General features: G+C 36.0%; 1 protein-coding gene across 1 annotated transcript in view; it reads right to left on the bottom strand.

The window, feature by feature from the left end:
• Window positions 1-27383, bottom strand: part of b3gat2 (beta-1,3-glucuronyltransferase 2 (glucuronosyltransferase S)) — a 151450-nt gene that overhangs the window by 60587 nt on the left and 63480 nt on the right. The window contains exon 2 of the mRNA XM_030156667.1: window positions 7640-7784. Within this exon, the coding sequence (XP_030012527.1) occupies window positions 7640-7784 (145 nt within the window). The remainder of the gene's footprint in view (window positions 1-7639; window positions 7785-27383) is intronic.

The following is a 27383-nucleotide window of genomic DNA, read 5'->3' as shown; positions in this document are numbered from 1 at the left end:
GCGAAATATCTGCAGTTTTTTGGAAAACTCATATGTCAATCACTAATATAAGCTGTAACTTCCTCACAGTAATGTTTTCAACGACCAATAAACTCCACACAACTGCTGACCTACAGATCCCAACATCCTTGTTGTTATCTTTAATGTAAACTCCTTTGAACATATTTTTCTGCAGTGAATGAACAATAACAACAAAGCTTAAAAAATTAATTATGCAAGGCCACTGTTAACTAATTGCGCATTATCATTCCTTTTTTACAATGGCACCATTAAGAATTACTTATTATCTTATATTGAAATAATGATAATTTTCCTAATATACATTTTTCTGTTCTCTTTAGTCTTTGCTTTGTTTACATTGTCAGATAAAACTAAAATAACTTGAGTGTTTTGTTGTTTTACATGACACTGAATTGTTCTGGATGCTCCGTTTATCAATTTCAACCGTTTTATATCAAACTGAATATACAACTTAGTGATTGTTGTAGATAAAATGGTGATTTTGCTGACATTTTTTGGTTAGAAAATGAAACATCTGTTAAAATAAGTTAATAGTGTTAGGTATGATTATGACATCAATATATGTTTGGTTTCAAAACAACTGACGTAGTGCCTGCTGAGAAAAAACAACTAAATGTTCATTGTAAATTTTGCTTCCCCACCCTGTACTTATTATAAAGCATTACCAATAAAATATATGTAATTTGACTCGTTTAGATTTTTTTCTCATCTTTTCATTTTATCTTTCTAGTTAGACCCATGCCATTGTCAACGGCAGAAAGCAAGGTTATAATAAATCTATATTGAAGGAAATGAAGGAGAAAAGACACTACCTTGATGATAGAAAATCTTTAGTCCTTTCTCTAGCTTTTATTATTTTGAAGAAGAAAACAGAAAATGAAGGGGTGTTGGTATCTGTAATATACACATTCTTGTTGTTGAGTTGTAATTTAAAACCCACTTAAGTGAATGAAAGCCTCTGCTAGTGCCTTAGGTTGTAAGAAAAGAAACTAAAGTACTGATAAATACAAATATTTGAACTATTTCCCTGCTAAAGAAAACTCTGCTGCTATGTTAGAAACCAAAAGAGGAAAGGAATTGAACTATTACAAAAATACAGTATATAGACAAAAGTTGTTGTTGTTGCTGGGAGCAGATTTCAGAGGGCTGGTCTGTATTCTAAACACAAACTGTTTGGTTTCTCAGAGTCTCGGGCATTTCTTTTACTCCAACCGGTTCTTTAAATTCTGATTTCTTCTAATCTATCGCTTTTCAGAACAGATTTACCCAACAACACTATGCAGTCCCGCTTTGTGATTTATCTCAAGAATAAACAATCAAGCAACGACACAGAGGAACAGGAGCTCCTGTGTGGAGGTGTAACAGTCAGAACATTAAATTGGAAAGATCAGATCTCATTTTATGGCAAATTAATCCATGAAAATGCAGAAGCTCAATAGAAAACCTGTCTGATTTTTTTTTTTTTTCTTTCTTTTCTAAAGGTAAACTCACAGAAAGGGAGAGCTTATTGTTTTATATTCTCTGATTCTGATGAAAACCAACAGGCCAAAACAATCTCAGTAGCTTAAACAGTTCCGCAATCAATTAATTGATCAATGAAGGCTTTTAAAACTCTGCGTATAGAGCTAAAGGAAAAGGAAACAAGCTTTTATCACCACTTTTATTCCTTAATACTATAAAATCCTTAGTAAAGCATCTGAGCTAACTGTCTTTTACTTGAATTTCAGATAACAGGGGTATAAATGTTTCAACAGTATATTTTTTCCAGCGGGCTCAAAACACTAGCTTTATTATTTTTTGAAGAAAAAAGACAATATTTAAAGCATTTTGTGGCATTAGTCATAGAAATACTTGATATTTGTGCAAGGTATCTTTTCACACTTCAATTTTTACAGGAGTAAATTAATTATCTCATCCTCAGACCAATACATGATTGAGTAATGGCTTCGAGTGGCATTAGCAGCAGTTACAGGATCATATCTACACTCAGTCCATCAGTGGAATTAATGGAAATTTGGAAAATTTCTTATTGGAGAAGTATGTATGAGAGAAGATAAAGCCAGCATCACAGTCCCTAAAGGAAAAACAGGCCTCGCCTCCAGAGACAATTATCTTAGCCTGTAAAATATGGAATCACTCCATAATTGGAAACTACTGCATTTGGAGTCATATTTCCACAGAACAAAAATAAGATTTGCACTATAAAAATTATTCTTCTACATTGTAAAAAAAAAAAAAAATCCTGTTGTTTTTATGGAAAAAAACTGGCAGTAGGGCTGCACGATTTTGGCAAAAAAAACAATCCCGATTTTTTCCTCTAAAAACTCGATTTTCGATTTCTATTTCGATTTTTGGGTATAACTAGAAAAGACAACAGAAGTCAGCATGTCATTTTCGTGAGCAGTCCACAATGCAAGCCACTGCTCCGACCTCAAAGCTGTGATGGGATCACGTGATGAACCCACAGTTTTGTTTTTTCTCTTCATTAAATCTTTAAAATGAAGTAGAGCACACAAACAATGTATACAACAAGAAAATAACATAAGTTTGTCAGGGGGAATACACTATAATAAAATGTCCAAATCAGAGCAAATACTTATGTTTTTTATAGCCTTTTTGTTTCCACATTTATCTAACAGCTTTAAATAAAGTTCAACATCTTACAAAATATAAATAATATTTGGTTTTGTGTTAAAAAACTTACATTTGTGAATGAAAAATTAGGCAAGTAAGAGGACTAAATTAATTATTTAAAAAAAAAAAAAAAAAAGAGTTTTGGTTTTTTTTTGTTTGTTTTTTTTTCCCCTTTTTGGGGTTCCTGGGCCCACAGCAGTGATACCAGTGTCAGTCAGTGACAGGCATCAGTCGTGCGTGCGTGGACCACGTAATATGAGTGATCCACATGCGGTTCTATTTAAACTGAGGGATCCGTACGTGGAACAGACCGACCCAGGACACACTGGAGGGATTCTGTCTGTGGAGCTGGGGGATGTGTGTGGGCACAGGGCTGTGTGGGCTCCTCTGCTGAGGCTGATGACCCCGAGACCCAGACCCGGTTCGGAAGAAGACAGTACGGTACGGATCCGGGACAACGGAAGATGAGTGATCCCCATCTCGCTATATTTCAATTGCGGGATCCCTGCGTGAAGCCACGGCTTATATTGCTATAAGTACTGCGGGTTCATTAACAGATTTAACGTCCGTGGTCATTACACGGACTTCTGTGACAGACCGCTGTCACAGGAAGAGCCTACGGTAGCCCGCGGAGGCGCGCGGCCCGGAGGCAGAAGAAAGATGAAATCGATTTTACGATTTCCCTTTTTTAAAAATCGTCCTAATTAAAAAATCCGATTTCGATTTAAAATCGATTAATCGTGCAGCCCTAACTGGCAGCTGTGGTTTCCAGAACAATACTGTAAAAAACACATCCAACTGTAAACATGTTTATGGAGTAACATGTAGATTTAACATTTTAAACATGTAGATTTAACTGGTAAATGGACTGCACTTATTCTGTGCATTTTAGACACACTCATGGCGTCCAAAGCCACCACGTCAATATAGGCTTCAGCGTCTTCCATGGACACTTCGACATATGGACAGTCTGAGCCAGGATTCGAACCACCAACCCTTTGGTTACTGGACGAGCCGCTCTACTAACTCTACCAACCCATTAATTTACAGATTTAAAAAGTCAAATTCTTAAATGTTTACTATTTTTTATAACTTTTTTATTAAGAAAAAAAAGCAAATAGGCCATTATTTCAACATTATGGTCTTGCAGTTTAAACGGCACCACATTGTTTTTCAATTTACAGTTTTATTTCCTAAAAACAACAGAAATACATCATTTCTACATACAAATCTGGTTTTGTTCACATACTCTTCCTGTAAAAACTACAGCTATATTTGATTCAATCGTTAACACAAAAATCTTTTCAAATAAACAACTTTGCATTGTATTGTCACTTACACTGTTTTTTTTATGTTGCAATTTTACAACTTTCTGGTGTTAATTCTACAGTCGTTTTTTACAGTGTACAAGTAGTTTATGATGCTAATATTTTGGGAATTCTTGTACAAGAGGTGAACTACTTCAACTATGTTGTTTTATTATATCAAATACACAGCTCCCTTCTGCACTGCAAAAATCCAAATCTTACCAAGTGTATTTTTCTCATTTCTAGTCAAAATATCTCATCATACTTAAAATAAGACATAATCACCTAAAGAGTCACTTGTGAGATATAAGAACATATTTTTAGACAATAGATCTTGAAAATCTTATTTCAAGAAATCACCAAGTCATTTTCACTTGTTCCACTAGCAGATTTTTTTTGCTAAATTCAAGATTTTTTTTGCATAATTCAAGCAAAAAATAAATAAATAAATAAATCTGCCAATGGAACAAATGAAAATTATCTTGGTAAGATTTCTTGAAATAAAATTTTCCAGATCTATTGTCTAAAAATAAGCTCTTATATCTCACTGAAAATATACTCTTTAGGTGATTATGTCTTATTTTAAGTGTGATGAGATATTTTGACTAGAAATGAGAAAAATACACTTGGTAAGATTTGGATTTTTGCAGTGTGATTGTCATTTTGATGTGGAATTAAACAGATTTTTTGACTTTGTACTTCTTAACCCTAAAAGATCTATTTTAAGGAGCTGTTAAAGAACTATTTTTATCACCATCAAATTTTCAAGTTATTTATCACCATTTTTTTTTTTTACATTATTCTCCTCTTTATTTTGCTTTTTTTCAATGAAAAGCAGGTATTTTCCTCTGTTTAATTCACTAATTTTGTCAATGTTTGTAAAAGCTCAGAGTGAATTTAAGGGTTGTTATGTCAAAACAGAGAAAACTGAAGAAAAAGTGACTGTTTCAGAAAAATATATCTTTAACTGAACCTAAAACTACTGGGATTTGTCAAACTACATGCGGTTTACTAGTGAATCAATGTTGCAGAAGATCATAGTGTTTCCATGCTCACTACAAAGCCTCTGGACATCCAAATGGGTCGTATCTGATGCTGATGAAAAGCTGAGAAACTGTTTTTTACCTGAATTATTTAGATGTATTAATAGCATTGGTGGTTCAAACCCTATTAAACATTTAAGATCAGTAGATGTTTTTGGTCGCTGGCTACAATTTAGATCTTTGAGGGTCAAATCTGTGTTTGTAAGAGTCAGAATGCAAGATGGTTATTTATGAAGATAATTTTGTGTCTTTATTATGCAAGCAAAGGGGAAAAAAAGCAACCAAAAATACAGTTTTGAAACAAAAAAAATATCAAGATTTGAAAACAAAAATGAAGGTTTCATTTCATGTCAAGCAAAACTTTTCTACTTGCAAACAGTTTAGACCCAGAAGTAGGTACCACTTGAACTTACAAGCAAAACTTTTAGATTTGCAAAAGATTTAGGGGTTCAAAACCTTTGGACTTGCAAACGAAACTGTTAAAATGACAAAACTTTTTTTGCCTGCCAGCAGAAGTTTCACATTTGAAATGGAAGAAAATGAAAACACAATCGATTTTGTTAAGCTTAAAGATTTTGAAACCTTCATTTTTATTTTCAAATCCTGATTTTTTGTTTCAAAACTGTATTTTTTGTATGCCCTTTTTTCCCTTTGCTTGCATAATAAAGACAAAATCATCTTCACAGTTATTGAGCTGTTTATGGTTTGCAGATTGTCAGCATTTCATAATTAAAACAGATGAAGACTTTACAAAGAAGAACAAAAAATTAGATAAAAGATTATCATAAGAAGAAAATTATGAAGAGACAAAAACAAAAGTGCAAAAAGGACTGTTGCAAAAAAAAAAAAAAAAAATCATTTGTCAATTTTAAAAGGTAGGTTGTGCAAAAATACAACAGTCAGACACAGTAACCTCAACAGGCTTTAACTGCACAGTGTCTTTGTCAGAGTATAATAAGGCTTACGAAAGATGCGTTCAACTCTAAAACCTCAGTGCATCATGGGATACTAATTATATTGATCATCTGAAACAAAGTACGTATTGACATTTATGATGATGATGATGATTATTTATTTATTTATTTTGAAATAGTTTTTCCTACAGTAAAAGACAGTTTGACGATATAAATTCATATTTCTAACTTCATTGTTAATATGGATTGTTTCATGTATTCATGTGGACTTTACTGGTCAGTATTAGAGGTGATTTAGCATTATCTGTCTGTGATTAACATTCCAGCAACATGCTTTAAATTCAACACTGTTTTAATGGCAGATGAGTAAATAAAAATGCACAAATTGTAGGAATTCAGTATGGATTTCAAAACATTTTGGCGGTTTTCAATTCAGTTTCAATTCACATTTATTCATCTAGCATCAATTATTACACATGAGTATCTCCAGGTTCTTCACAAATTCAGATCAAGGCCTTACATAGATTATTCATAGAGGAAACCTAATGAATATGAGCATGCACAAGATTGATTTGATGATTTTAGACCTTTGAAGTCTAGATCTTAGACTAGATTTCTGTAATAACATGGACTATTTGAGGAGTAGTGCAGGTGTAAGGCATTTTTTGGACATGAAAATCTGTAATGGGTCCACAATATCATGTAGCTGATGATGAGTTCATGTCTTTTGGACTGAAAACAAACAAAAAAACAATACAATGTACTGTTCTTTTTTTTTTTTTACATTCCACATCTCACTTTCTGTTCAAGGACAATAATTTCCAATATTTAAGGTGGCAAGAACATTTAAATAGTATTGTTTTTAAATGTTTATAGCACAGGTGTCAAACATGCGGCCCGGGGGCCAAATCTGGCCCACCAAAGGGTCCAATCTGGCCTGCGGGAAGAATTTGTGGAATGCAAAAATTACACAGAAGATATTAACAATCAATGGTGTCAAAATCATTTTAATTCAGGTTCCACATACACACACATACAGCCCAATTAGATTTAAAGTGGGTCAGACCAGTAAAATATTATCATAATAATCAAATTTTCTTAGTTTTTTTTGGTGTAAAAAAGCAAAATTACATGAAAATGTTTACATTACCAAACTATATTTTTACAAAAAAATGTGAATAACTTGAACAAATATGAACAAACGGAAATGTCTTAAGAAAAGTAAATGCAATTTTACCAATATTCTGCCTGTTACTAAATGTTTTGTGTGATTGTAATGCACATGTGTAAATGATAAACTGATAAAAACGAGGCAGAATACTGGTAAAATGTTAAAATTGCACTTGTTTTTCTTATGACAATTCAAGTTGTTCATGTTATTTAGATTTTTAAGGAAATTTTGCAGATGTAAACCTGATCATAATAGAATTTTACTTGTTTCACTGTTATTATTTTACTGGTCCGGCCTGCTGGAGATCAAATTGGGCAGAATGTGGCCCCTGAACTAAAATGAGTTTGACACCCCTGGTTTATAGGGTTGACTTTATCTGTTTTATCTGCCTTTTTAAAATGCATTGGCAAAAAGAAGCTAATATGCATTGATTTCTCCGCCATGACTCATCACTTCAACATAAATGACCATTACATACGTATAGATTACAAACATTGAACCACTTATGGACACATTAGTATAGATTATTTCTGGGTGATTGCCTCTCACCTGCCATGTCGGTTGCAAACGGTCGGTCTGGCCTCCAGCCGGTGTACCAGCCCACCACTTTACCCCCGGACACCAGGGGGCGCTCATACGCTCGGCCGCCTACAAACCCCACAGGCCAGATAGAAACGCCTCGAGTGCTACGCATCTGTGAAAAAAACACAAGAAAGAAAACAAAGTGGTCAGTTTATGTGTTAATTTGATCATTTAGCCTCGCATTAGCGTCCACCCACTCCTGATGAGAACTGAATAGATGTCATTGGTACCAACACCATTATTGATTCTGCTTATTGGTCTGATTCTTAGTAATTTTCTTAATGATTCCTCATCAGTTTTATGGTTCACACAGGTTTTCAGAGACAGACTAGATCACAGGTGTCAAACATGCGGCCCTGGGGCCAAATCCAGCCCACCAAAGGGTCCAATCTGGCTCGTAAGATGAATGTATGAAATGCAAAAATTACACTGAAGATATTATCAGTCAGTGGTGTCAAAATCATTTTAATTCAGGTTCCACATACAGACACATACAGTCCAATTAGATTTCAAGTGGGTCAGACCAGTAAAATATTATCATAATAACCTCTAAATAATGACAACCTCAAATTTTCTCATTTTTTTAGTGTAAGAAAGTAAAATTACATGAAAATGTTTACATTGCCAAACTATACTTTTACAAAAACTGTGAATTACATGAACAAATAGGAACAAACGGAAACGTCTTAAGAAAAGTAAATGCAATTTTACCAACATTCTGCCTGTTACTAAATGTTTTGTGCGATTGTAATGCACATGTGTAAATGATAAACTGATAAACCGAGGCAAAATATTGTTAAAATTGCACTTGTTTTTCTTAAGACAATTCAAGTTGTTCATATTATTCAGATTGTTAAGGTAACTTTGTAGGTGTAAAATTGATCATAATATCATTTTCCTTTTTTCACTGTTATTATTTTACTGGTCCAGCCCACTGGAGATCAAATTGGGCTGAATGTGGCCCCTGAACTAAAATGAGTTTGACACCCCTGGATTAGATTAAGGACATGCAAACTCCACTCCACTCATTTACTGTAGATTTTCTTAAAAGTTACTGCTTGATGATGTTATTCTACTATCAGACATTTTGCCTCATTAATGGATGCTCCGCTCTACTGGAAATTAGCTGCACTTGAGTGTAGAGTGTAGGCTTTCAATGGGATACCATTTCAATGATAAAAGCTCTAAAAATCAATGACTGTCATGCAGAATCTACAACAAAGACTCACACCTGCATGCATGTTTTCTCTCCTGGTTTTGTTGCTCAAAAGGTGCAGTTTGATTATTTATTTCCCTTTCCTTCTAATTTCTTTTATTCAAAAAGGATGTGCAAAGCTTTGTTGTCGCATGTTTGTAGCAGCATGGACGCTAGTTTGATGTTATTGTTGATAGCATTTATGAAAAAAAAACAACTGGTAAGCTCAAGAGGTGACTGTCCTGATGTTTTGCAAAATGGATATTTACCCCACCCGCCGAACGGGAGGCAAGGGGTATTTTTTTGGGTTTGGTTTGTTTGTTACCTCCACCAGGAGGTATTGTGATCGCTTTGCTTTGTGTGTTTGCATGTTTGTTTGTTTGTTAGCAAGATAACTCAACAAGTTATGGACAGATTTTCATGAAAATTTCAGGAAATGTTGATACTGGTACAAGGAAGAAATTATTCAATTTTGGTGGTGATCGGGGAGGGGGGGAGAGATCTGTCTTGGTGGACATCTGCGCTTCTTTCCGAGTGCTTTTCTTGTTTCTTTGATTGTTAACACACCAGCAGAAAAACTATTGGTTGAATTCATACCAAATTGGGTTTATAGATTGCTAGTGACCAAGAATAGATCTGATTACGTTTTGGGAACTGTAGGTCAAAGTTCATATTTTTTTATGAATTTTTAAAATCTTTTTTTTTCCCCATTCACTTATAATGGGTGAAATTCCACATGTCTGTAGCAGCAAAACTATTGGTTGAATTCATACCAAATTTGGTTTATACATGAATGAATTTTTTTTATGAATTTTTAAAATATTTTTTTCTTCTCCCATTTACTTATAATGGGCAAAATTTAAAATGTCTATAAAAACATCAATTTTGTTTCAATTTACTACAAACTTGCCACATATATAGAGGCAACATCAACACACGCATATACTGTACATGATGACATCAGCTGGATTGATGCCAAAATAAGCTACTATATGTGCGACGGGTGAGGTTTGTTGTGCTTGGCAGTACTTGTTTTCTCAACTTTTGTCCACATGTAAATGACGTTTTAGGTCACAAAAACTGGAGAAGGGAGAATGCATTCTAAAGTGGAAATGATTAAAAACTCTAGTTACTGAGTTTCTGTGTTGACAGGAAAAATGGAGAGATTGGAAAACGATGGCATCACGCTCCAAACTGCGCATGTGTGTTGTTGCTTCACATAATGAACCTGCTTCTGCAATATCAAATATAGGTCATACCTGCAGGAAATTAAGGTCAGCAGAGACACTACTGGGAAATGGATCAGCCCAATCTTGTAATGATGGTGTGGAAATCCTCGTAATATGAAGGATACACTTCCACAACCCGAAGCTACACAATGACATCATCAATGACAGGGGCTGGAGCTAAATGCTATAAGCTCTTTGTGCAGAACATCAGATATTCTATATCTCCACTCTGTTTACCTGCATTGTCTTTTATAAATAAATAAATAAATAAATAAATAAATAAGACAAGTGGTGCCAGGCACAACAAACTCCGCCCCTTGCATGTACTGTAGCTTATTTTGGCATCGACTCAGCTGATGTCATCATGTCTATGCATATAAATATAGTTTTTTCTTTTGTTCAGACAAGGAATAGTTTTTAGTTTTTAGATGTTACCTGCTTTTCAGTTTCACAGTCGAAACTGTCAAGCAGGTAACATCTAAAAACTAAAAACTATTCCTTGTCTGAACAAAAGAAAAAACTATATTTACATAAACAGAAGACAAAATGAACGTCTTTAGCCTTATGTCTATGCATGTGCTGATATCATCATATGAATTGCCTCTATATATGTACCAAGTTTGACGTAAATTGAAACAAAATTGATGTTTTTTTTATAGACATTTGAAATGTCGCCCATTATAAGTAAATGGGAGCATTTTTTTTTTTTTTAATTCTTTAAAATTTTCAACTTTGACCTACTTTTCCCAAAATGTAACCACATCTATTCTGGGTCACTGGTAATTTATAAACCCAATTTGGTATGAATTCAACCCATAGTTTTACTGCTAGAGTGTTAACAAAGAAACAAACAAACCGAACCAAAAACATTACCCCTTGCCTCCCCTTTGGGGGTGAGGCAATAAAGTAACTGGAGTCTATAAATTAACTTGTGACTCATTCTTATTCTTCCATATGTAATATTAATCACAATGTGTGCAGTTGAATGTCCACTAGAAACCAGAGTGTTTGTTCCAGATGGCAGTTGTTTTTGCATTTCCTACACTACAACGCAGAAATAAGTGACAGAGGTGGACAATACTATACTAACAACAAATATCCATATTAGTGTTAATATGGCATCAGATGGATCAGAATAACTGGAACTGATTCTCGATCCCCATCGCTATCACCTACTCAAGTGGAACTGAACAGCCCAGAAAGTCACAGAATACACTCATGAAATGGATTCTGAACTCAAATTATGTCAGTGTCGGTCTCTGTGAGTGATTAGTGATCTTTAATTTCATTAAAAATGGCTGTTGGAGCAGCATGCAGAGTAGTCTTTGGCTAACTGAACGTACGACTAAATGGAAGTGTGTGGTGCGGAGCGGTCTTCCATCCTCAGTGAATGAATTTGCACACAGCCAGAAGCAGCGCAATGAGAAATGAGACGAAGAGAAAGTGAGATAAAAGACAGAGGAGGGAGGGAGGAGAGTGGACTGTGAGAGTTTTTCTCAGAGACATCTGTATCTCGTCTTTGCGTGTGAATGCATGTACGTGTGTGTGTGTGTGTGTGTGTGTGTGTGTGTACATGCTTGAGATTCTATTTTCCTGCACCGGCCACCCTGAAGCCTATTCATTCAGACAGCGTTCCTCATCGCTCACCCAAACAGCCTCCAGCCAGTCGCTCATGACAAAACAACAGAACAAAACCAAATCAGTAAGCAGCACTGCATTACTGCACTCAGACATCACACTGAGGACTCGCTTTTAAGGACATCAGAAACCGAGTTTATATGCCTCAGTATATGGAGAGGTTTTAGAGTTTTGCTGCAGACTTTCAAGTAGTGGTTGCTGGTATTAGACATGGGCCTGTGTGCAGAAAATAAGCTCCACAAAAAGAGCTTTTACCCAGTTGAGATGTATTTACTGATGAATAGTTCTGGGGAAATTTCACATTTCAAGCTGTCTGAAACTAAGGTAAAAAAATAAAATAAAAATGACAGCGCAGTAGGTGGTCTTTTTTTTCCAATGTGGTGTAGTTTGACGCGTCTGCAATGAAGAGGAGAAGCGTCAATCTGCCACTGACAGCCTAATTAACTCCCGTCTGCTTCCAGCTAAATGCAGATTGAGTGTTGGCAGTTTTCACTAACAAAAGCAAAACTGTAAGTTGCAAAAATGTCAGGTGTAAACCACTGATGTTATTCAAGCAGAATCACAGGATTAAATACAGACAGTATATGAAATCACCCACCTCTCAACATTCTTTTTGGAGGAAATATGTCAAATACAAAGAACAGACCTTTCTTTTTTTCATTTTTGGGCTAATGATTAGTCCTAATGTCATAAAACAAAGTCAAACCAAAAAGAAAAAGGAAGCAGGAAAAAGTACCTTCTCTAAAAAAATAAAGACTTTCTCTTCCAAGAGGATCCCCCCCCCCCCACAAAATAATTGAACTAGTACCTGGATAGTTTCGAGCTGCCAAACCTCTGCAGATTTAAGGACCTAAATTCAATATTTGCACACTTTTTTTTGCAGCAGATTGCACATCAGGAATGAAATGTACTATAGATCAAGAACTTCCACAGTGCGACTTTACTTAAAGGAGTGATATTTTGCTTTTTTTTTAAATGAAATTATGCATTTTAAAACATTTCCCTGTGGTCTACATAAACTGTAAATACTATGGTTGGGTCTGAATTCTTCATTAATTCAACTCCACAGGTCCATCTTCAACCCTATTTCTGAGTAATGACACCAGAAAGGTCATTTTGAGCGCTGGCCCTTTAAATGCAAATGAGCCAGTTCATGCCCCACCCCCTCCAGGTTGTTAGCCATGCTGCTCTGTCCCGTCCAACCACTTATGTTCGTTAATACAACCAACAACTGAACATTTTTAGTAATCGTAAGGGTGGGCGATATGGCAAAAATATATCACGATTTTCAAAAAATAAAATCACGATCTTGATTTGATTAAAATTCTTTACACTGATCCATTTCCGAACAGTGCAACCAAACAATCTCCCTATGTAAAACATAGCCCTAAAAAAAAATACTTAGGCCAAAGAACCTTCCAGAACATTTTTAATTTAGTTTTTAGTTTGTGCAATTTTACCAACATGTGCCAAGAACATAAACATACTAAAATGTAAACAACACTTTGATTAAGGTAGCTTTCAATAAATGTGAAGAGTAAAAAAAAAAAAAAAAAAAAAAAAAAAAAAATGACAGAGCAAAATATCAACAAAGAAATGACCGTTTCCAATAATCCTCCTGTTTTTCAACTGATAATCGGTGTATTGGGTGCTCTTGGATGGAGGAAGAAGTCCAAAATGAGAAGAACACTAATACAGGCACTCCAAAAAAGAATCAATGTGGAAGAGTCAGTCCCACCCCCCAAGACGTTCTAATCCTTCACGATCACATTGCATACCCCTAGGTAATCAGCTCACAGTTTGGACATATTTTCCATTTTTACTACAACCGCTGCTGCTGAAAAACAATTATGACATACTCAGAGAAATGTTTTTTGGAAGTCTTGACCTTATATGTGCAAATGTTGTGATGTAACTAGTTATAAAACATAACAAATTCGGCAGGAATAGAAACAGGTTGTAGAAATCCACTCGATTTTTGCCAAAATGAATATAAAGATAGCTTTGCAGCACCTGGAGGGTTCAAATTCCAACTTTATGAACTATTAGGATCCAAATACACAAATAAATGAACCAAAGACTAATAAAAGTGAGTTTAGCAAAATATGACGCCTTTAAGGTAAGTGATGCTAAAGCTACACACTGTAGTTTACTGACTGGAATTATTCCTAAAAGCTCAATCCTCTGAGATCCATGTCATTTCAAGAAAAAAGATTGTTGCTATCAAATTGCAGCTCCACAAATGTCTCCTTCTGATACGGAGGCTGGGCTGTTTTATGGTCCGAATACACAAATAAATGAACCAAAGACTAATAAAAGTGGGTTTAGCAAAATATGACTCCTTTAAGTTTAAAATTAGACCGATGCGTTTCAGCTTGCAGCTTTTGTCAGGGTCACTATGTCTTATTTAAAAGCAGCTGGTTATGTATTTCCCGATGACCCTGATAAAAGCCGTGACCTGAAGCATGTTGTTCTAAAATAAATGTGTCCTGCCTCACAAACGCTGCTAGAGTTCTTGAACTGCTGTATTTTTTTCTCCTTCTCTGTGCATCTTGGAAGTAGTTCTTTGGTGTTAACTAAATCAATTTCTCTCCGTTGCCTACATCCATGATAACGGGTGCAACACTGATTTCTATGTAGAAGAAAATCCATATGTTTACTCCCAACTTTTGCAGTTCTGACCATCTTCTCCACAGCTGCAAATGTGCAGCAATACGCTTTGAAATGAAGTTTGATAGCATCAAAAAACAATCAGATCCAAGTACAAAACAGACTCCAACACAAACTTACTAAATAGAAACACAAGAAGACATAAAGTAAACAAAATATGGTCATAATTCAGCTTTAGAGATATAGATTTATGCACTTGAGAACACCAAAATACTGCAAATCCAAACAAAAATCAGCAAAATGAAAGATAAAAAACAATGCAAATAAAGACTTATACTTATTTGTCTGTTTTTATGATTTTATCTGAAACATGGCTTATTGTTCTGTGGTCAAACCAAAGTAAAAATATGATTCCCATGCTCACAGCTAATGAACAAACTGCTATATATTAGCCAAGAGTATCTGTTTTTCTCACAATGTGTACTTTTACTCCCTTCATTTCACCACAAATATCTGTACTCTCTCAAACCAAGACCATTCGTTTTTTGCGATATGGATTAGAGCCCGACCGATTAATCGTCCAGCCGATTAATCAGGCCGATTATAGCATATCACCAATTAATCAACATCGGCCAATATGTAGCCGATGTAACCGATATATTAACTTTTTTTTTTTGCTGCGCAGAGATTCTGTCACTCACTGCTCCTGTGTGTGTGTGTGTGTGTGTGCTGCCCGGAGAATACGAGGAACTTTAAAGCGAGTTAGTTTCACTTTCACTCCTGCTCGGACAATGACGCTATCACCCCCACCCCCCCCCACCCCCCCAGCGAAAATCATGGACCACTACCGCGCGCTCTGACAAGGATGGACCGCTAACCCCCCCCGTCTTATGAAGTATTCACCCCCCACACACACACACCCATGTCCGTGCACTTCCTGTCTACCTCACAGTTTCATTCTGCCAGCCGGCCTGGGTGTTAATAGTGTAGGGGAGACTGGGGTCAGTTGTAACACGGGTCAGTTGTACGAGGGCTGTTCAATAAGTTCATGGCCTCACCCAGAAATACTGGTTGTTATAATACAGGATGTTACATTCTTTCGTGATGGGATAGTGATGCTTGAACATCGATGGACTAAGTGCATTGCTGTAAATAGAGATTATGTTGAAAAATAAAATATAAATTATCAGTCTGTGTTGTTCTGTTCTGGATGAGGCCATGAACTTATTGAACGGCCCTCGTAACTCGTGCAATTGCTCCAATCAGGAACAACTTAGGACTCACCTAATTCACTCTGAACATGCTCAGTTTAGTCCTTAGTCCACATAAGAAGTTGTAGCGCCGTGAGGCAGACACATCAAAATTTGTGAGTGAAAACATAATTGTGTGGTCAGTCATATTTTTTGCTCTAATTATTTTTGTGATTGCATAGTTTGCATTTGAAAGTTGTGTAAATTATATTTGTGAGATAAACAAAGATTTATGCAACTGTTTATCCACCTGTTCACAATTATCTAATATAAGATTATTATATCCTGTGTAGGTCAGTGTTCTTATTTCATTTATCAGCCAATATCGGATATCGGCCGATATATCGAATATCGGCATTTTTAGCCCCCAATATTGGTATCGGCCCCAAAAATCCCATATCGGTCGGGCTCGAATATGGATTATATTTTGTTTTGCATCATTACGTTCCTTCCCAACATCAAGAGATTTCAGTCAAAATGGATGGAACATGAAATACTGGTGACACACAGAGAATACGGTGTCCTTGGTGCATCCATTGATGAAATATCACACAAGTCAAACAGAACAAGACAAAAATGATGTAATAAGATGAAACAAACATGTAAGAAGACACTGGACGGGAGAGAAAAGGCGACTGTTTCATGTTGTGTTGCTGACATATTATGCACATTGCAATGAAGTTAATATTCATTATTTTCTATATACTGTTTTGTATTTTATTTGAAGTTAATTGTCATTGCATTATATTAATATTATGTTCAACCAGTCGTGCAAAGAAACAGCCTGTAGAAATTTAGTTGAAAGAGCTACTTTTTCCTTTTTATACATTGAGTTCACTCCAGAGCTTGTACTTTTTCACTTTTGCTGCAGAAAAAAAGTTGAATCAGTATTTTCACTTTACCAGAGCCTTGGTTTGACACAAGTATCTGCACTGTGTGTGGTGTCACATATCCAGACCTACAGTGTTTCCACAGATCATTAGTGCTGTGCCAGTGCTGGAGACAAGTCTGGTACCCTCCCCTATCATTCTGGAATAGTAGTAAAAGTTGTTTGGATTGTTTCACTAGTTCTTTAACCCTGTCATGCATGAATTGTGAGAACCTTAATTGCGTGAGTGTTGAGTGTTTTTATTCCTCTTTAGGCCTGAAAAAAAAAAAAATGCAACTGAAGTAGTTTTTTTTTTTATGAACTTATTTTTGATGGAGTTGCAAAAATGTCTACTCAGCTGGACACTGTGTGTTTAATTTTTGAAGCAAAGAAACTACTGATATGCTGATTTACTGATACACTGTGTGAAAACTATGAAATAATTTTTTAAAATGTTGTTAATCTGATGTTTTGTCACATTTTAACAAACTCTAATACAAGTTAGAGCTCAATAAGAAATAGTGACATTGCACTTTACTAACTTAGTTATTTATTCCATTTCTTTGCTCTATATATTATTATTGTGACTTCAAATTTTTAAATTTTATGTTCTTATCCTGGTTTTTATCCCGGATTGTTTTTATCTTTTCTGGTTTTTATTGTGTTTTATAGCATCTTGTTTTTATTTATTTGATCTTATCTATTTTATTCTTTTACGTATCCATGCTGCTACACCGATGAATGGTGGAACACTGAGCACTTTTTGTCCTGTCTTTTTGTCCTGTCTGTAAGGGTAATCAAGTGCCTGTCTTGCATGTTCAATGTAAGTGTTGTTGTAATGCCAAGGCAGTCACCTAGACTGCAAAACAAATCTACCTACGGGTATAAATAAAGTAACCTTGACCTTGAAGTTATTACTCACTTTATGGAGATCATATGCAAAAAAAAAAAAAAAAAATTAATGTTGATAACAGTCTAACAACAATAACAGGCACCTGATTTACACTCTAACATTTTACTCTAGATCAGGTTTATCAAGAACAGCTAAGTTTCAGTAATGGTATGAATTACAGTGTATGGGATGATGCATAAACATCCACTGTGTTGGCTGATATGGAACAAAAACGATAAAATCCTTGAAAATACAATAAGAGAACAGCTGTAGAAAAACAGTCCACTGTAGTGACCACTATGCATGAAAGGGTTAAAAAAGTCACACACACCTCAGTACTGGATGCAGCGGCAATACATTTACACAATAATACTGGGAACATGTGCACATGAGGAAGTACATCTTGATATTAAAATGACTAAATCCTGACAAAAGAAAACAGCATATTGAAAAGTTGCGTCTTTGTCAAAACTTGTCAACTTCAGCATCTAGTTGCAGCTCGGAGGTTCCTCTATCACGCAGCAAAGTGGACTTTAAAAAATACAGATAGCAGGAGGAATGAGAATGAAAAGGTTTTCATATTTACTGTCGCTGTAGGGATAGTCAACCTGTCCATCAAAGTCTACATAAGAGGAGCAGTGGGAGTCCACCAGACCACTAGGATCACCTACAGATCTATACCAGGACCTTGGTCAAGCTTAAGGTTAAAGATTAACTCACTTTATTATCCCTGTGCATGTTACCCATCCTAATGCACATACACACACACACACACACACACACACACAGAGTACTTAGCATTAGCAATTAGCATTAGCTAACGGCACATATTAGGAGCAGTGAGCTGCCATTGAGGGTTCTTGAGGATCAAGAGTCAAACCTGGAACCCTTTTGCTCTAAGTGCGAACCATCAGTGTTGGGATAGTTACTCCAAAAAAAGTAATTAGTTACTAGTCAAAAGTTACTTGTTTAAATTGTAATGAGATCACTTTACTCTGTGATATTTTTATTTTATTCTTCTTATATAGTCCCTTTTGCACTTAGTGTTTTGCTGTTAAATTGAACTGAGCTGCTAAACTGATTTTCACTGTTCCTGTGACAATAAATACCTATTCTATTGTATTCTATTACTAGTTACTGCATTTGAAAAGTAACGCCACTTATTACTAGGGCGGGGCAATATGGAAAAAAGTCATATCACGATAATTTTTCATATCAGACAGTATCACGACATAAATCAAATCACTATTTTTTGTCAAGCTTAATTTTCCACTGTTCAAGTTAGTTGCGGAGACATCAGAGAGAGAGAGAGAAAGAAATATATACGTCGCAGTACTTATGAAGTCCCTCCCTCCACTCTTAGAATTATCCCCCCCTCCACTGTTAAGTATTATTCTCCCCGTTTTATTCATCTCCCCCAGCCCCCGCATCTTAAAATGTATTGAACCCTGTCTTATAATCGTCTTAAGTTTCAGTTATATGGCCATATGATTTGCATGTATCAGTACTGTGATGGCCACGGACCACACCCCCCCTCGTCTGTTGAGCCGTGCATACCTCCGAGCCTCTGTACTTGTTACTTTACTTTTCAGTGTCGTAACTGATAGATGCTGATCTTTACCATGTATACGTAACAAACAGAATGACCCTTGAGTCATTTTATTTTCAATTTTGAATCAGAATTTAATCTTTCAACATAGTGTAGGTTGTATAAAGTTGTTTAATACAAAGCCATATAAGAACAGCAAATAAAATCAATAATAAATATAATTATTAAAGAAAAATCAGTGTCACTGATAAATCCAGCCAGAACCCAGGATGAAAGAGGCAAAGTATTTTTTTTTTTTAGGTATCATTTTGTGTAACCTGCACTCTCCCAAGACATGAGGGAAGCTTAACTTGTTTTGGGGGAGTTGGACTCTCACTCGCCTGCCCATCAACTACACAGAGAGCCGCTGCCGAGGGATCTTTCAAAACATGGTTTGTATTGTGATGCTGGTTAGCTAGGTGCTTAGATAAATTGCTGATTGAGTGAGCTGCGCTTGACAAGTGTTTGTCACCCGGGCAGAGAGAACATTTCTCGAAGGAGCCTTGCACTCGCTCCATTTTCTCCGTCGACTCATGATGTCTGTCGAACAGTACATGCCGTATACATGTACCGTTCACCAAAACAGATAAGGGAACATTCATGTTGGAAACAATCAATGGAACGTGGCTTAAGTGACGCAAGAAATCACGTTCCTACAGTCCAGTAATGCAATTTAGTTATCGGCATGTTTGTTGTAGTGCGTTACCTTACTTCATTACCCATAAAAGTAACAAAATTATAGTAATCCTTTTTATTCTGTTACCCCCAAAAGTAGGGGTGTAACGATGCACGTGTTTGTACCAAACTGTTTTGGTTCGGGGCCTTCGATACAATACGGGGTGTACTAAACGAATACATGTAGCCTATGTGAAGAACGCAAACACTTGGGAAGCAGTGTGGTCGCAAGTACAACCCATGTGCAGGGTTTCCTCTATATACATTCTGCAGTGGCGCCGCTGCAAAAAAAAAAGAAAAACAAAAACCCCACTTTATTGTAAGGCTGGGGTACCGATGGGGGGGGGGGGGGGTAAACATGACAACAGAGAGTATAACAGAGGCACAGAAGCTGGGTCGGACGTTCAAAGTATGTTAAGTTTCACTTTTGGTTTTTGGCAGTTACGTCTCCTTCACTGTACCGGAAACATATCAAATATGTATCGAACTGAAGACCCCTGTACCGAAAACTTACCGAACTGAAATTTTTCTGTACTGTTACACCCCTACCCAACACTACTAACCACTATAACACCATGCCGCCCTAAGGACCCTGATAGGAGAGTTAACCTAGCATACATGTTTTTGATTCTGGGGGAAATTAAACCTGCATAGCATGGCAGGAGAATAAGCAAACTCCACATAGAAACGCCCCTGGAGCTCAGAACCTTCTTGCTGTGAGACACCGGCGCACCTGTGCCATCACTGTGAATCCTAATGGAACAAATGGAAATATTCTTCTTTACTAGAAAAACATTGCTGAAAAAGTGGATTCAGCAATGTAGACAGACTAAGTAAACAAATAATAACAAACAGAATGACCCTTGAGTCAATTATTTTCAATTTTGAATCAGAACTTAATCTTTCAATAAAGTGTATGTCGTATAAAGTTGTTTAATACACAGCCATTTAAGAACAGCAAATAAAATCAATAATAAATACAATTATTAAACAAAAAGTGGTGTCTCACTGAAAAATCCAACCAGAACCCAGGAGGAAAGAGGCAAAGTATTATAATTTTTTTCTTTTTAAGTATCATTTTGTTACGGACCCTTCACTGGTCTCCGTCACTGCACCGGAAACGTATCAAATATGCATCGAACCGAAGACCCCTGTACCAAAAACATACCGAACTGCAACTTTTTTGTACCGTTACACCCCTACCCAACACTGCTAACCACCATAACACCACGCCGCCCTAAGGACCCTGATAGGAGAGTTAACCTAGCATACATGTTTTTGATGGTAGGCAAAACTAAACAACCTGCATAGCATAGCAGGAGAATAAGCAAACTCCACACAGAAACACCCCTGGACCTCAGAACCTTCTTGCTGTGAGACATCAGCGTTAACTATTACAGACCTGTGCCATCACTGTAAATCCTGATGGAATAAATGGAAATATTCTTCTTTACTAGAAAAACATTGCTGAAAAAGTGGTTTCAGCTACGTAGACAGACTAAGTAAACAAATAAGTGCTTTTGGAGACTGGACTTCAATGCATGTCAGGTGAACATCAATCAGTGTTTGTTGTGGCTGTTTTGATTTGAGTTTATAAAATTTGCACTTCAGAAGGTATGCGTGAGGAAAATGTTTGTTTGGCAAAATGCCTGTATTAGCATGGAGCAGGCATCGAGTTCTGAGCTGCACAGACATGAAAGTGCTATAAAAGTTGTAATCTCATTTTTGGTTGTAATATATTGAATTATTCCCTTAAACCCACTTTATATTTTGTGTAGCTACATGGAGTCTTTCGCAGCAAATCTACACCTGGTAATCAACTGTACCCCTGTTTTATTGATTTATATTAAACAGATCTGTCATCACCTTTTAATCCTTTAACCCCTGAGACATTATTCCAGGTAAACATGCTGCTGTGAATTTGCATCTGTTTCAGTGTCAGAGTATGTGCTTGTGTTCATTTTCTTCAGTGGTTTTGTTTTACTGTGTGTTTTAGGGTCAAAACAGGGTGGAATAACAGAAAAAGACGAAGAGAAGAATTGAAGTTTGAGAGGTTTTTACTAAATAAGGCACTCAGAATGTACGTCAATAAGAGATTTACGATGTTGAACATGAACTATGAACTGGAACACACTGACCAACAACAAGTATTTGAATTTGGGCCCACTAGTTTTTGTTGTGGGGCTCTTTTTTTCTAAATCTGTCCAGCTGCTTTTTAGGACCTGGTCAAACTAAAAAAAAAGCAGTTACACAGTCAAAACTCGGTAAAAACACAGTAAAAAAAAAAAAAAAAAAAAAAAAGGGAAGGAAAATCACTACAACTGCAAACAGTGAAAATGAAAACAACACAGTATAAAAAAAAAAGAAAAGAAAAGGAAAATCACCACAACACTGCAAACAACAGTGAAAATGAAAACGGTGAAAACAAAAAAGCCCAAATTGTCCATTTTTAACCCTCCAGTATCCCGTCCAGCAAAGCCCTTACTAAGCACCAAGTGTGCCTTTTTGGCACACTTGTGGAATAATGTTATAAAATTTTCATACAGTTTATTTTTAATTCTTTTACACTTTTTTCTATTTCATCAACTTGAGCTGTAAATAAAAATACCAAATACTCAATAAGTGTCACATTTTTTAACCCGTTAAATGCCGTGTTTGAAATGTAAACAAACGATTTTTTTGGATGCAAAAAACACAAAAAATTATTTTTTTTCAGTATACTCCATGAAAAGTGGATTACATATTTGATTTTTTTCATCCTGGCATATGTCAATGATTAACTCCAACATCAGTTAATTTGCATGATTATTTTTGGCGCTAGGTCAAATGTACAAAAATACTAGCATCTGTCACCAAGTGTGCGTAAAATGCACACCTATAAATCAAACTATTAAATATTATATATTGATTTATTTTTCTGCTCTAATTTGATTTTATTTTTGTAAATCCAGGTCAGCCCTAATCATACATATCAAATGGAAGAAATAGTGCGTTTTAGGCACACTTGGGAGACAGATGCTAGTCTTGTAATTTTCTTTTGTTTTCAATGTGCACATTTCAGTTGGTGGGCAGAATTTTAAAGATCATGCAAAAATGAACAACTTTTAAATTCTAACCTTATTTAAATTGTGCAAAGTAATATGAAGTTTTTTAACACGAAGTGCAAAGTGTGCCTAAAAGGCACACCAGGATACCGGAGGGTTAAGTCTGTCTCACTGCTGTTTTTTGGGGGTGCACTGAGCATGCTCAGATGATTATGGAAAACACAAGGTCTATTCTACTAGTACGGTTTGAAATGTTTCCTATTGAGCAAACAGCAGAATATTTAAAATAAATCATACATTCAGAAAGCTCACCACTGACACGTTAGGGGTTAAAGCAGTGTTTTTCAACCTTGGGGTCGGGACCTCTCATGGGGTCGCCTGGAATTCAAATGGGGTCACCTGAAATTTCAAGCTATTGAAAAAAAAAAAAAAGCAAAAAAACCCCAAAAACTTACTAATAAAAAAATATGCTGAGTCAAGAGAGACAATCACAATACATAAAAGACATGACAAACTGTGAAGCTGAAACTGAAGCACTGTGGTTCTGTTTATCTGTCAAATGTTCATTGTGGTCAGTTTCAGATGCTGCAGCTCTTTCATAATTCATAGTTTGAGTTCTTGTTTGTTCAGTATTAATTGTCAGCCTTGGAAATCCAAGCTGGACTGACTGTACATATCCTGACTAAGGAAAATAAAATTCTCACTTTGTGCAGTAATCCACACCTGGCTTTACTGCATCAGTCCATAATAATATACATTATATAGACTAAATGTCATCTAAAATTAACATTTATTTGCAACATAGTATAGCAAACTATTACATGATCAAAAACAAATTAATTTTAGCAAAAAAATTTCTCCGTTTTGAAAATCTGGGGTTGCCAGAAATTTGCGATGTTAAAATGGGGTCATGAACCAAAAAAGGTTGGGAACCACTGGGTTAAAGGGTTAATAAACAGAAAAAAAATAGATTGTGAGAGTGAACAGAGGTGGATGAACTGAGCTTTGAGTTGTCATCTGACCTCGAATCCACCTGAAGAAAGACGGTGAGCATCGTCTGTGTTCCGTCACCTCTTACAACACTTTCATTTCTCCTCTTTACTTTCTTCGCCTCTCTCCTGCCCGGCCCCTGGACGACACCGGCAGCAGCTTTGAAGCCCGTTCTCCGTTAATACTCCAGCCCCTTGTGTTCACCCATGTGGCTCTAAAACCCTTCCCCCTCGATTCTCTTTTGCCGCTGCTTACCTTTCTCTCTCAGGCCACTTTTTCAAAGACTCCAACTACTCTGCTTGGCAAAAAAACTCAGATGAAAAGAAAACTAGGGGAAGAGGAAGAAAGAGACGCTGAATGTGTGTTGGTCGTTCCCAGATCTTTCTTGGAGTCGATCGTTAGTTTGGCTTAGCTCCTAAGTCCTGGTTTGACTGTTAATGATCCACTGGGATGAATGCTGGGCCTCAAAGCCCAGTACAGTTTGACATGTTGTTAGAAAGACACAAATGGGAACAGTTCCCATGGATATTCAAACATGTTCAGAGACACTAACTGGACTTAAGGAGGTCTGAAAACTAACATTCCACTTTGCTCTAGAATATATACGGTATATATGTCCTCTGCTTTACACCACAAATAGTTTAACATTCCTCCAATTTCCTGCATAAACGCATTAATGTGTTCAATCTATCTGTGTTTTTCTATCTTATTTTGGTGCCACAAAGGTTTTTACGGGTTGAATTATTTTATTTTCAAACACTTGCTGAGTGCACTATTATCTGAGCTAACCCACAGTTTTCAGACATTTCAAAGTGCATATTTATTCTCTGCATTAGAGAAAAGGCGGGAAAACTTGTTTATTTTTTTTCAGAGTTTGTGTGTCTGATTAAAAACTGCCTTATAAATATCATTATAGAAGAAAAATAAACATCAGAAGAATTTCATTGGACGTTTTAAGCCAAAACAAGCCTGTTGTAACTTTCTTTTTTTGTTACTTATTATGTAAGTTATAAAGCAGCTACAAATACCAGAGCAACACATTTCAGTGTATTTCATGAATACGCAATGAGGTGATCAGGAAATCTCGTTGCTTTGTACAGAAGTCCAGAACAGCTGTGTTTTCATCTATTTTCTACAACATCCCATCCTTTTTATCTTGAGATCACAAGTAAATTGTTTTGTTATCTTGTGCTAACTTCTGATGCTAACATGATTTATGTTGTTACCTAGAAAAAAATTACATCTGTCATCTCCAGATATTGAAATAATACCCTGTCAGCACATATTTATCAAAAATCAGGAGTGTCAATATGAACAGATCGTATCTTTGGCAACTGAAGCTGAAAAGGTCAAACAAAGGAGTAATCATTTACTTTCTGCTAGAGATAACATTTACATCGGGGGTTTTCTCTGATAAAATATCACGAAAAATTTTCCTACTTTCTGGGATGTTTTCGCTTGTGATTAAAACTGTTACACAGAAAATTATTTCATCTGTCATCACATTTTATGTCTCCTTTCAATGACTTAATGACTAAAGTAATGAGTAAGTTTAAAGCTTACACGATAAACTCTGCAAAGACAAAATTAGACTTCATCTGGACTGAAGTTCGTTGCTAATAAATTATGTACCGACAATGAGCAATATCTGTAGTCGTCTGCATCAGTGGTGGCTTTTCCATTGGACATCTGAGCAAAACTTTACCGATGTTTACTAAATGTCGAAAAAACAGAAGTGTGTAATGTTGTTTTTCTCCATTAAATCACAAATGTGATAATTTGTTTATTATTATTGCAAGATGACACGAGAAGTCATTCTATAAACATGGCAACGAACGGAAATATTGTGTTGATTTACAGATATATTCATTAGTATTATATATTACCCCTCTATCCCGTACTAAATTTAAAAATGATTCGGTTTCCTGGTGTGTCCACATATACCGCACCATGTTTCTTTTAAAACTCTTCTTCTTCGCTTGGTGCAACCTCCGTCAAAATCCGATTTTTTTTTTTATTCATGTGACTCTAGTTGCGGAAAAAGGTCTTTCCATTGCAGTTTTGCGTGATTATACCAATTGCGCTAAGCCCTAAAAACCACCTCTTACCAGTGGAAAAACTTTTCATCACAAAACTAGAGTTTTGGCAAAATTGTCGTTTTTCCATTAGGCAAATTTTTATGTGCAAGTTATATTCGTGCAATTTGAGGGTCAATGGAAAAGTGACTAGTGTTTGCTTTAGGGTGACTAAATGAGTGTCTTCTATTTAGACATTGGCAGGTAGATTGGATTCTGGTGAAAAGGTTGACATGAATGAAAAAAAGTGAATTTAAGAGCAGGCAAACCAAGAAAATGATCAAAAATAGGCTAAAGCTTTTTACCATTCTAGTGCACAGGTGTCAAACATGCGGCCCGGGGGCCAAAACCGGCCCACCAAAGGTTCCAATTCGGCCTGCAGGATGAATTAGCAAAGTGCAAGTTAGGACATCAAACGCAAAAATAAAATCATAATAACCTATAAATAATGACAACACCATTTTTTCCCTTTGATTTAGTGCAAGTTAGGACATCAAACGCAAAAATAAAATCATAATAACCTATAAATAATGACAACACCATTTTTTCCCTTTGATTTAGTGCAAAAAAAACATTAAATTATGAAAATGTTTACATTTACAAACTATCCTTTAACAATAAAATGTGAATAACCTGAATATATATGAACCTGAAATGTCTAAAGAGAATTAAGTGCAGTTTTAACAATATTCTGCCTGTTACTACATGTTTTGTGCCTTTGTAGCTCTCATCTGTAATGCATATGTATAAATGATAAGTCGAGGCAGAATACTGATAAAAATGTACTTATATTTCTTAACAAATTGCGTTTTTTTTCAAGTTATTCACATCCTTTTTGTTTGGATAGTTTGTAAATGTAAATATTGGCATAATTTAATGTTATTTTTTGCACTAAAACAATTTGGAGTTGTCATTATTTATTGGCTGTCATGCTATTATTTTACTAGTCCGGCCCACTTCGGGTTAAATTGGGCTGAATGTGGCCCCTAGAAGAAAATGAGTTTGACACCCCTGTTTTAGTGTCAAACATAAAATAACTGAGGTTCTTTAACTATTTGCTACTCTTTTTTTAGTATTAAACATAAAAACAGATCAGTGCAGCTTTAAAAACATTAAAATAAAACAAAGTAGGGTGATTTATAAAGTCTCCTGATGCTTGGTTTCAACATCAGACAAATGAGAGTTCCATAACTCGTACATTTGACCAACACAGATTGAGAAGACGTCATGTTAATAGAAAGCTCTCAATCTTCCAGACAGCCGAGTCAAAATTACATCTGTCTCAAACAAGTGCCTGTGAAGCCTTTGCAGACAGCATGTAATGGGTGAGATGAAAACTGTGGGCTTTTAGTGCCAGGCTATATTAACTGCAGCCTGTCCTTCTTGTTTTTATCCATTTATTTATTTATTGTAAGCGAAGAGCTGAATACAGATGGGTGACAAACGAAAGGACAAACCTCGAGAGGGCAGTTTCTTCCAGGATGACACGAGAAATAATTACTCTATAAGCACAGTTTCACCTCAAATGTGAAAGATATACGAGTCAGCTCAAATCATGACATTCTCCGTCACATTGTGCGCCCACGGAGCTCAGAGCAGAGTCCTGGACTGCACGCCGCTGACATTCATGGTCCAGTTATGGAGCACCACAGCTGCT

This window comes from Sphaeramia orbicularis, chromosome 15, assembly GCF_902148855.1.
Source record: "Sphaeramia orbicularis chromosome 15, fSphaOr1.1, whole genome shotgun sequence".
Lineage (NCBI taxonomy): Eukaryota > Metazoa > Chordata > Actinopteri > Kurtiformes > Apogonidae > Sphaeramia > Sphaeramia orbicularis.
This window is presented reverse-complemented; position numbering and strand designations above follow the sequence as displayed.